We start from the raw sequence: 12,188 nt of genomic DNA, 5'->3' as shown, positions 1-12,188 counted from the left end.
AGCACTTGCTATTCCATTCCAAAAATGGAATAGAAATCAAAGAAAAACCTCAAATCTTATAAATTTGAAACTCAAACAAAACAAAGAAACCAAATCCAAGAAAATAGAGATCAATTAGAAGAAAAAACCAAACTTTATCAACTTTAACCAGCTGTGTCCAAACCTATCAACAGTTTCTCTGAGTTTTAACCTCAACCACGAAACTGGTTCAGTTTCTTGCAAATCCTTGAACAAACCAAGAAGAAAGCAAGAGAGAAAGTATACTAAAACATTCAATTGGAGATGCATCCTTGCTACGGTGTTTAGCAAGTGTTATTGGAGATGCTCTAACATGGTTTGTGTATTGAGTGATGGTGTAGTATAAAGATGGGAGAAGATCTTGTAATTGAGTGATGATGTAGTATAAAGATGGGAGAAGTTCTTGTAGATATAAGGCTTGTAGGTCCAAAAAGTTATTTCATCACATTGGGGTGATTTTTAGTTTTGCAATATCTCTCATTCCTTAGTTTTTATTTTAATTTGTATACATGTTGATGAAATATTCAAAGATTATAATGCTTTTTATATGGTTACACTTATATCTATAGTAGAGGTTGATTTGTATTGTTGCATATTGTGATTTGGCTATATAGATTATCAATGAAAATTCATTTCGCATTATTGCCGTTGTGGTCATTTTTCCCATGAATTGGTTGAGTGAAAATGAATATTCTCCAATTCATTATATGGCACAGGACAGGAGGCATCCCTTTTGTTTTATTTATGATATATCTTCAATCTGCTATAGATTCATTTCCCACATTTATTTCACTAATGGTTCTTGTAAGCATCATCATATCTTATTTATGGTTGTGATAGCAATAATAATAACCAACAAAAAAGAAGAGAAAGTTATAGTAATTCCAACTGTTTGGCAAATAAATTTGACAGTGATACACAAGCAAATCCAGAATGACTAATATGCATATGAGATTAGCTTAAGCAATTTAAGCATTGAAACAAGCCCATATACATACATACATACTTGTGCTAAAATCTAAAGAAAATCTATAAACCTGTTTTGAAATGAGAAAATCCAGTTAGTTGTTGTGATGTTTAGTGGCCACAATCTTGAACTTTCCAGTCTCTTGTTGCTGCAATGCATTGAAAATAATCCATGATTGAGGGCAATTAAGAAAAGAGAGAAGTGAATAATTAATATAAAGTACCTTCTTCCAGAGCTGAGAATGGGTATTGCAGAAGCCAGCAACAATGATTTGATTCCCTTGTTGTTTGTACTCAATACAAAGATGTTGATTCAAGGCACAGGTAACATGAAATGGCAAAGTACACATGGGTTCAGAGCATCGAATAGCACATCCTTTCCTAGTATTGCAAATATAGCATTTGTCTTGCCATCGCCTCTTAGGAATCTTAGAGCAATCGATTCCTTCACGCCCATCTGGATCCTCAAAGAATACTTCAGGAACATAAACTGAACACACAATATGTGCCCATAACCCATCTTTTGTTGGTTTCATAGCACCACTCTTTTTTGGACATAGGCAGCAAGAGAAACCCTTTCCAGACAAACATTGAGCACAAAACCACTCACCTTCAGGAACACCCATTATCAATGGATTTCCATAGCAACTGGTGTGTACCATTAGATCGCACCCATCACACAACACAATAGGATCTGTTGGATCCCCATCTGTGCTTTCACAGATAGAGCATACAATCCCATCATCATCTTCTTCCTCTTCTTCTTTTTCTGGTTGGGGAATTTCAGCAAAAGAAGGAGGGGGTTTGTACTCAATGTTAAGATCAAAAGGTGAAAGGAAATCGGGATTGAGAGCTGAAACTCTCTTCTTGGCTGGCAAAGGGAAGGGAGTATAATCGGAGGAATGAAGAGGAGGAGGACGGGACTCCTTTCGCTTCTTGGCTGGGAGTCGGAAAGAGGGATTGCAATTTTCTTTGTTGTCATGTAGATGTCGCTCCTGCAAAACCCTTAACCTTTTCAGGGGAGGTAGAGATTCAAATCTCATATCATCTTCCATTGATCAATTCAGTGGATTTCGGAACAGTGAGCTTTTGTAATGATTGATTCCTTTGGTTTGGTTGGAAGAAAAGCCGGGCAAATTTTATTAACGTTTTCCAATTACTCTTATGGCGGGAACCAAATTTATCTTTCTAAAATTTCTTGTCATTCTTATTTTTACCCTCCAAAACTTTTCATTTTTCCTTGCCGCGCAAAAAAAAAAAAAAAAACACCAAGTTTTACTCTTTGCGTCTCAAAGTAATGTGCTTATTTTTTCGAATTATTTTTCATTTCTTTTTTATGAGAATACACTAGTTTCTTGAATTTTCAATATGTCCCATATTTAATATTCATTTATCATAAAAAATAATAATAATAATGTGGATCAGTTCAATCGGAGAAGTAGATAAATTTGAAAAAAAATAAAAATGATAGAGAAACAAATTATCTTTTCAATTCTATTGACTACATTTTTTTAATATGTTCAAAAATAAGCTATAGTACAAAAATAAATCTTTTTTTTTCTTTGAGGAAACAAAAATAAATCTTTTAATCTTATACATTTATAAAATCGTTCGAGTGATTTAAAATTGTCCAAATTTAACTAACTAGCAAACATTAAAAACAAAAAATTAAAAGTTTTTTCTTCCCATTTAAACTGCTAGGATATAACAACATTTCAAAAAAAAAACAAATTGTTATGAAACAAGACCGGGTAAATTACACACATGGCCACTGAATTTTGTCTCATTGTATAGTATAACCACTAAACTTTAAAATGCAATATAAAAAAATCATTGAACTTTATACTTTATTACATCTGTAACCACTATTAACATTAACCCGTTTTTTTTACATTCGACTCCTTTTTAATAGGTTAATTTTTCCCTCTCTCTCTATTTTAACCCTTCATTGCTTCTTCTTTCATAACTTCATCTCTTTCTCTATATTTTTTTCATTCTCTTTCATCTCTTTCTCTCTCTTTTGCTAAAAATTCTCTACCCAATTATGGCATGCCAGTTTACAATTTGTGGCATGCAAATTCATTTTTCATCCCACATCGGTACCGTAGAATGGACAATACCAATCGATTATGTATTTCTTTATCAAAATTATTTCCTCTGCAACGTCAAATACAGCGAGCACTCAGTTTTCTTGTAGAGTCTGCAATAGTCAGGTGCTTTGTTCTCCTCCGACTAACGGCACTGCTGGTCAGGAGAAAACGTATCTAGACTGTGACTGGAATTCATCCTGGCCAGTCTGAAAAGGTGTAGCTCGATATTGCCAGCTCATCCTATCATCCGGACACCAGAAATGCATCCTTTGTTCTGTTAAGGTACTTCAGGATAGCCTTAATTATTGTCTAGTGCTCCTTGTCGGGACCCGACTAGTATCGACTTGTCATGCTTAATGTAAGTGCAACATCAGGCCTTGTACATAACATGGAATACATGATAGATCCTATAGCTGATTCATAAGGAATCTTCTCCAGGCGTCCCTTATCCTCTTTGGTCTTAGGACTCTCATTCTTATTCAGTTTCAACCCATGGCGCATGGGAAGTTTCTTTCTTTGCTTTGCCTATGCTGAAACTTTTAAGAACTTTGTCTATGTACGAGGCTTGACTTAAAACCAGAAGCCCTCAGGATCTATCTTTGTAGATTCTGATCCCTATGATTATTTTGGCTTCTCCTAGGTCCTTCATCGTGAAGCACTTGTTCAACCACTGCTCGATATCTTGTACTGTTACAACATTGCCTCCAATAAGGAGTATATCATCGACATACAGTGTTAGGAAAGTTCGTATGCTCCCAATAACTTTCATATGCACACAGTGTTCATCAAGATCCTGCATAAATCCATATTTTGTGTAACTGGCACATCCTCCTCAATTTCTTGTGGATCAGGTTCGATTCTCGTAGCATCATCGGCTTCAGTTGCAATTGTTTGTAAGCTTTGAACTTCAGCGAGTTTAAAAATGCTCACACTGTCTTCCTTGGAAAGGAATTTCTTCTCCAAGAAAACATCCCTATTGGCTACGAATATTTTATTCTCAGTCGGGTTGTAGAAATAATAAACCTTAGTTTCCTTAGGGTAGCCCACGAAGTGGCATTTAGTATATCTGAACTCTAGCTTGCCACCCATCAATTTCTTGACGTGTGACTCGCAGCCCCAAATCTTCATGAAAGATACATTGGCCTTTTGCCCGGTCCACAATTCAATCAGCAACTGCAAGGTAAGAATCTGCAATTCGACAAAAGAAAAGTTAAAAAGTTATTCTCAAAAAGTCAGTTGTTGGCCATGAAGGTTTCGAAGTAACCAATTGTCGCAAATAATACAGGGAAATTCAAAGAACCACAATGAAGATGAGAAAAAGACAGCTCTAATCACAATGGAGAATAAAAGTGTGAGCGAGCAATTTCACAATTCTTGCAACAGGATTTGGTTTCTGTGTTATCACTACCAGGGTGTCTTACACATATCGAGGTCTTATCGCCGCAGTTGAGAATGAACCAACAAAACAATTGTTTCCGCCTCTCTACTCTCTTCAGCAACACAATGGAGTGGAACTGTCTGCACTTGGAATGGATATTACAATCGTGGTAACTATTACTGAGATCTTAAAGAATAATGGATCAACGTTTGAGAAGAAGGTCATGACATCCACTGCTGACATGAGAGAGGCAAGTGCCAAAAGTAAAGATTGAAATTTTGCTAGAAAAGACAGAAAAGCATGACGAGTTTATAACAGCGACAACTGCTGCAGACATCAATGAAGAGCAACCTAAACTGCAGCTAGGTAAAACCAAAATCAATCTTCAATTATGGTATTTAATGATGTACGTGAATATGTTGTCAAATTGTCTTTGTTTAGGATTCTATTCAGGTATCCTAATTGTGTTTGATTTGAAATTCTTTACATTTACAAATTAGTATTTAAGCCAAAAATATGTGCAAAACCGTGTTTCTCATCCATGGGCTTGCTTTTGTTGTTGCTCTTCTCATTTCCACTCAGATCTCAGCTCGCAATCTTACCGAAACTGCTCAAACCCGTAAGTAATTAATTAACCGTCTGTAATCTCATTTCAGACTCTGATTTTGAATTCATTGAAGCTGTTAATTGTACAGAGATCACTGGACACCACACGCTCGATGGTGAAGAGGGATATACCGTCACCACCACCACGACCCGAACTGCCTCTTATCAAGGATCTTATCTTCTGCTAATTAAAGATTAGATTTAGAAAGAGATGGAAATTCAATTTTTTTTAGTAAAGAAGGGCTACCCGGGAGAGAGCAAACGGACATCCCAACTAGGTTGGCACCCCCGAAATACTATCCAAACCAAGCGCCCATATTATTAAAAATAAGAATAAAAAATAGTACAAAATAAGAGTCAAAATCAGGAGAATCGAAATGAAGTTTGACCTCTAGAATTACAGTAAAAACTAGATAAACAAAAAATAGGAATTGAATTCCACCATTTGAACCCAGTAGATGTCCTTCCATAACTTGCTAACTCATCCGCAACTTGATTCCCTTCACGAAAAATGTGAGAGACCACTAGTGTCAGAGAGTTAACAAGAGACAAGCATTCAATCCAATCTTGTCTAATCTGCCAAGGAACTGAGTGTGATTTGGTACGAAACAGCAGAACCACGTACATAGAGTCGCTCTCCAACCAAAGGCGAGTCCAGCCCCGCGTGAAGGCTTCTCTGACCGCAAATACAGCCGCCATCAGCTCCGCCATAAATGCATAAGTCGGATCAGTTGGGAAACTGAAGGCCCCAAAAAAATCACCGGCTGAATTCCTGAATATTCCTCTGCAACCTCTTGACCCTAGGGATCCCATTACTGATCAGTGTTCGCCTTTGTCCACTTAGGCAGCGGGGTTTGCCAAATGACTGGAATAATACGCAGGCAGCGTGGAGCATGCCTCTGGATGCCAAGCTCAGATAAAATTCGACATTCAACAACGGAGTTCCATGTCGTGCCGATTTCATGACGAGAAGCATCCCGAACTTCTCGCCAAATCTGCCAAAAAGAGTTATAAATAGTCGGTGTTTCATCTTCAAACAACAACCTATTACGACAATTCCATAAAATACAAAAATTATTGACAACTGCTGCTGCCCATAGCGCTCGAATTTGAGAGTTGAACCGCTGAGAGGCCATATCATTTAAGAGTTGTTGAACTGATCCCTCTAGATTGATTCTTCTACCGAAAAGCGAACTCACTCCTTGCCAGACCTGTTGCGAGAAAGAGCATTGTATAAAGATATGTTCTGTTGTTTCCGAAGCTGCTGCACACAGACAGCATCGAGAGGTTAGCACGATGCCGCGAGCTCTAAGATTTTCATGAGTTGGTAAATAAAGAAGAAATGCCCTCCAGCAGAAAAATGAGTGCGAAGGCAAGATGAAAGCAGCCCAAATGAATCGACACCAGGCTGGACTTACCTGTGCCGAGGAATGCCAGTCATAAAATTGTTTTACAGTGAACAGACCTGTGACTGTGGGTTTCCAAATACAGTAGTCTGTCACGTCCCTACCACGGCGGGTGGCCCGAATCCTAGATTCAACACCTGGTGGGAGACTAGGTAGGTTTATCCAAGTATCGCCAACAAGATAATCCTCTATTGTTTCAGTTCATTGCCCTGTAACCTAGACTTCATTTGACTCTGCAACAATTGGGCCAGTCCACCTCCCATGCCAGAAATTTAATTCAGACCGACGTCCAATCCACCAAAAACAATGGCTGTGAAGAAGAGTGTAAACAATCCTCATCGACATCCAAATCGATGAGTTGACTATCCAAGGGCGCGGGCGACCCTTACTGTTCAGAAAACGAGATCGTAAAAGACGGAAGCATAGAGAGTCTTCTTGAATAAGCCCCCAGGCAGTTTTCCCAAGAAGCGCTAAATTTAGAATCTTCAAATCCTTTAATCCCAACTCGCCTTCCTTAATTGGTTGACAACACTGAGCCCAAGGAACTGAAATTAGCTTCCGATTGTCAATTGAACCGGTCCAGATAAAATTACGTATGCTGCGTTTCATACAAGATAGGAGCGAAGCAGGCCACTTGTACAAAATGAAAAAGTGTATAAATGCCCATGTTATGACAGATTTAACTAGAGCAACTCTCCCAGCCATTGCGAGACATCGACCTTTCCATCGGGCAAAACTGGATAGTATTTTATCTATCAAGCTGCATAGAACCCGAGTCCTAGGACTTCCTCAAAATAACGGAACACCCAAGTACTTAAAAGGAACCATGCTGATTGTTATTCCAAGACTACCAGCTAGTGTGGAAGAGCGCCTGCTTGCAATGGTAGAGCTGAAAAAAATTTCAGATTTATTCCAATTAATGTGTTGCCCAAACATAGAGCCGTATAGCTCAAACGCTTCACGAATGGTGAGGATGTTGGCAGTGGAAGCTGCACAAAATAAGAGAACGTCATTTGCATAGAGAATATGTGTGGGAAAGTAGTTGCTCTGCGTGTATCTCATAGGACATAACCTGCCAGTATCAACCAAATGGAGAAGCCAACGCCTGAGAAAGTCTTCAGCAATTCCAAACAAGATGGGCAAGAGCGGGTCCCCTTGTCGGACCCCTCGAGAGCACTGAAAGTAACCAGTACTGATACTACCAGTCAAAATAGAGACTCTAGCTGCAGACAAAATGCTCAAAATTCAATCTCTAAATTGCACACAAAAACCAAAGGCATCTAAAACATTCATTATAAACTGCCAATTGAGGGTGTCAAAAGCTTTCCGAATGTCCACTTTCATTGCCATGGATCCACCAAAACAGCGCTTCTTTAACAAATTAGTGCCTTCAGAGGCAAGAGCAATGCATTGGTGTATGTTGCGCCCCGGGATAAAACCAAATTGATTGTCAGAGACAATCGATCCCGCAATCCTGGCTAGCCTATCCGCCAAAATCTTGGCAACTAGCTTGTAACAAAAATTGCTCATTGCAATAGGACGATACTGATCAATAGAAAGAGCATTCTGAACTTCAGGCAAAAGGACCATAATACTCGAATTTATACCAGGTAGTAGGGTACCAGTGAGGAAGAAAGAGTCAACCATTGCGCAAACATCCTTTTCAATTATCTCCTAAAATTCCTGATAAAAACATCTCGTGAACCCATCTGGTCCAGGAGCACTGGTCCTATCCATCGCGAAAACCGCATTCTTAATCTCCATTCTATCAGGACAGTGAACAAGAGTATTATTATCCTCGTCAGTGACCAAACGCGGGATAACCTGAAAAACTGGTGTAAAATCCTGTTGATTTCCTGGGATATCCCTGAATAAATTCTCATAAAAATCTGTGACATGCGCAGCAATTGGTCTTAGGTCAGTCACCATCTCACCATTCACCTGCATTACCGTGATACCTACAGCAACCTTTCTCGCAGAGGCAACTCTGTGGAAGAATGTGTTGTTGCGATCCCCATCTTTGAGCCATTTAATTCTGCTTTTCTCACGAAGATGGATCTCCTTTCTGTGCAAAGAAGATTCAAGCAGCGCATGAGCATCCAGCTCCTGTTTATGCAAATCATCTGTTAAACCATGATCAGAAATCTCAACTTGAATGTTATTTAATGAGGCTTCCGCATTCGCAATAGACACATCCAAGTGTCCAAAGACTTCACGGTTCCATTTGCGAAGAATTGGCTGCAGAAGACGAAGCTTCAGACCTAACAATTGCATAGGCGGCAAACGCGGATGTGAGCCGTTCCAAAAATAAAAAATGACAGTACAAAGTCCGGGATGCGATACCCACATGGCCTGAAAAGGAAACCTTGAGAAAGGAGGTGGAACATTGGAACATCGAAAAAACAAGGGACAGTGGTCCGAATGGTGGCGGGTTAAAACAGAAGTATTGTGTGAGCCCCAATAATCTGAGAAATCTGATGAAATTAACACTCTATCAAGGCGACTCTCCACTCTGACAGAACCGGTTCTCCCATTGCTCCAGGTATAGAACATACTAGTTACAGGACTATCAATAAAGTCCCCATCATCAATAAAAGTGCGGAATTCCCAGCACGGTCGTCCAGCTGGAGCTCTACCCGTTTTTTCATGCGAACCAAGAATAACATTGAAATCTCCCAAGACATCCCAGTTGCCCATGAATCTAACCCCGCTGCTCTAAAATACAATTGCACATATCACATCTTCTATTAGCTCAGACACTCCCATAGACGATACATATATGTTGCGGAACACCATGAATCAAAAAATTTAAGAGGACAAATTGCTCATGGCATAAACTAACTGAGATATGTGCATTGAAGTAGTTTGAAACCAAAATCCATAATGTTGGCTGATCTTTCTGATTTGAAGCGACAAAAGACATGCCCAATCTTCTCCAGTAAGAGTCGGATATTGATTGAAACGAAACCATAGGTTCCGCTAAGCATAATAAATCAGGTTTATGCAAGAGACATAAATTGTAAAGATAACGTTGTGTATCCGAATTAAGGATACCCCTGCAATTCCAATAGAGCAAATTCATTTAAATCTAGCAGGTAGTTTACTGACCCGTTTTGTACGTGTTTGGGTTGCATTCACCTTCTGTTTATCACTGCTTTTGTCTTTCCTCGAGGTTACTGTCTTCCTAGCTTCTTCCCCATCATCCATTTGATCTCCCCATGATTTCTCAGACGATGTTGGGGTTGACATGGAGTCGTGTAACTGAATGTTTTCATTACCGGGAGAGTCTGCTCTGTCAGGGGACGAGAATAGCAAAACCTCATCTTGGAATTGCGGACTACTCGGCAAAGGAGTAACAGCATCCGATGTGTGACTTATGAGAGTTCGATCATCATTGGGTTGCAGAGCAGTAATGATGCGATTCGTGGCCGCCTGGACCAGAACAACTGTATCCGATGTGTCCTTGGTCACAGGTTTGGCAGCAGTATGTCCCGTAGCTTTCCTCATGATAGGCTTTTTGTTCCGTCTACAGTCGTATGCCATGTGGCCGATACATGAGCATACCTTACAAAAACTGGACAACTTCTCATAAACAACCTCTATCCACAACTGTTTACCATTCATCTCGATGCCCAATTTAATAGGCAATTCATTTGACAAATCCACATCAAGGAGTAATCGTGCATAATGCCCAAAATCCCCATCTAGAGTGGAGTTGTCAAACCATAAAAGACCTCCAATGCCTTGAGCAATATCAGCCAAAATCTGTGCATCCCAATACTCCCAGGGGAGTGAATAAAGACGAACCCATACCTGTGCGTTACTCGTCTTCTCCGCTAACGTGTCAAAATCCGGAACCTAGGGTTAGAGACGAAAGGTTCCTGGCTTGACATTGACAATTCCTTTTCTAAGGACTAGATTTTTTGCTGCCTGAGATTCTAGGAAAACATGATAATATCCTCTCCCTATAGAAATTAATCTCCAATTTTCCTGAATCCCCCATATCTTTGTTAAAGCTTGCTTCAATTCGGCTACTTTCCATGGTGCGTCTCCTCTGTTCAACACAATTCGACCAATCAACGAGAAAGCACACATGGCAATTCGTCTGTCATATGCCACCTGAGAGATGCGGACAAATTTTATTCCACCGATATCGGAAACAGTTGTCGTGGATGCAGGCCTAGTTGGCGTGTTCTTCTAGAGAGCAGCGACGTAGGATCCAGTTCCAGTGGGAGGTGTTATCGCAGTACCTTGAGGGGTCGAATCGATTGCAAGATTATACCTCAGCTTTGGATTGAAGAGAACTCCGATTCCTACGTAATCGCAAGGAGGATGATGGGGATCAGCCATAGCAGTCAGGTGCAGCTCCGGCGAGGAGAGCGGCGGGCGTTGGCGGCTAGGTCAGAAGTGTTCTAACAATGACATTTTTAATATAAACATTTGTTTTTACGGAAATTCAATTGATTTTAGAGAGAGAAATTAACAAAAAGGAGAGAGAAGAGAGAGAAAGAAGAACAAAAATAAAAAATTAAAGAAAGATGGAGAAGATGTTGTATTTGATTTTTATTTTTTATTTTGGGGTTTGTCTGTGATAATTAGATAATAAGGGGAGTTAATTTAAAAAATAAATAAATATAAAGGCCAACTTAACTCTTTTTCCTTTGACTTTTAACATAATTAGTCAATTTGACATGTGTTTGCTAACAGAATGAACCTCAATGTACCATTTTATAAATTTTTAAACTACAGGGTGCCAATCGAAAACACTATAACAACAAGGTTTATTTTTTATTTTTCCCTTAATTTAATTCAATCTTTTAATTTTCACTTGACACATTTATTTACTTTTACTTTATGCATTTTTTTTTTATTTTGGAGTCTAAAAGATTTTGTGGAGAGATCCAAGCATAAATTTTCGGCTCTCAAATTCTTATTTATGGGGGCAATTGTTTGCACCATAATTAATTTTTTGGTTTTATATAATTTTTAAATGTATGAATTGGTCTAAATTACGTCTAAATAGATTTTCCAAGAGTGTGTAAAGGGAAAGCTACTTTCTAGGGTGAACATCAGGGGAGACCTAAGATAAATCAAGAGAAATCATAAGGTTATTTATGATTTTTAACATGTATTTTGTGAGCCAATTAAAAAGGAGGAACGTGGATTGATGGAAACAACAGAAAGTTACTCACAACATCTATAAAATGCAAAAATCACGATGAAAATGGGAACTGAACACACTCAAGCAAAACTCTAGTATTTCTCTTCGGACTTTAGCAATTTAAGTTTCTTAATTATTTCCTTAGTCTTAATTTTCAAGTGTAAAATTCGTTCATTTTCCTAGTACAATTTTATTGTATTTGTTCTTCAATCATTTCGGTAAAGTCAATATCGCTTTGATAATCAAATCTTTTGAAAATTTACAGTCTCTTTATTCCTTACAATCGTTTGCTATTTAGAAGATAGTAAACACATTTCCATTCCACAGTTCGAGAATACTATAATTCTCTGGCACACCCACATTTTCCACAAAAGAGCCAAACAAATTCTGGTATATGTTTGTTGGATTAATTTGAAAAAATTAAAAGTTAATTTTATCCAATTTTAAGAACCTAATAGGTTGGACAAAGATTTTTTTTATATAGTTTGTCCAAATTCTTCGTCAAGAACCCTTAAGGTGGATCCTCTTCATTTTTTTTTTCTTTTTGCGTATACTAAGAGTAG

At 38.6% G+C, this 12,188-nt stretch overlaps 1 protein-coding gene across 1 annotated transcript; it reads right to left on the bottom strand.

Annotated features, from left to right (window-relative positions):
- Positions 1-881: 881 nt before the first annotated feature.
- On the bottom strand, positions 882-2,087 carry LOC136220562 (uncharacterized). Its single transcript, XM_066008377.1, has 2 exons — positions 1,209-2,087; positions 882-1,133 (listed from the first exon to the last, which is right to left on the bottom strand). The coding sequence occupies exons 1-2, from the start codon at positions 2,037-2,039 to the stop codon at positions 1,080-1,082; spliced, it is 885 nt and encodes a 294-aa protein (XP_065864449.1). The 5' UTR covers positions 2,040-2,087; the 3' UTR covers positions 882-1,079.
- Between the last annotated feature and the right edge of the window lie 10,101 nt (positions 2,088-12,188).

The sequence above is a fragment of the Euphorbia lathyris genome, chromosome 2 (assembly GCF_963576675.1).
Source record: "Euphorbia lathyris chromosome 2, ddEupLath1.1, whole genome shotgun sequence".
NCBI classification, from domain to species: Eukaryota; Viridiplantae; Streptophyta; class Magnoliopsida; order Malpighiales; family Euphorbiaceae; genus Euphorbia; species Euphorbia lathyris.
Note: the sequence above shows the minus strand (reverse complement) of the source record. Positions and strands in the feature narration are given on the sequence as shown.

Excerpts from the sequence above, each read along its gene's own strand:
- LOC136220562 (XM_066008377.1), bottom strand. The coding sequence starts at position 2,039 with ATGGAAGATGATATGAGATTTGAATCTCTACCTCCCCTGAAAAGGTTA. Across the intron at positions 1,134-1,208 it reads ATTCTCAGCTCTGGAAGAAG|CAACAAGAGACTGGAAAGTT; the intron begins GTACTTTATATT and ends AATGCATTGCAG.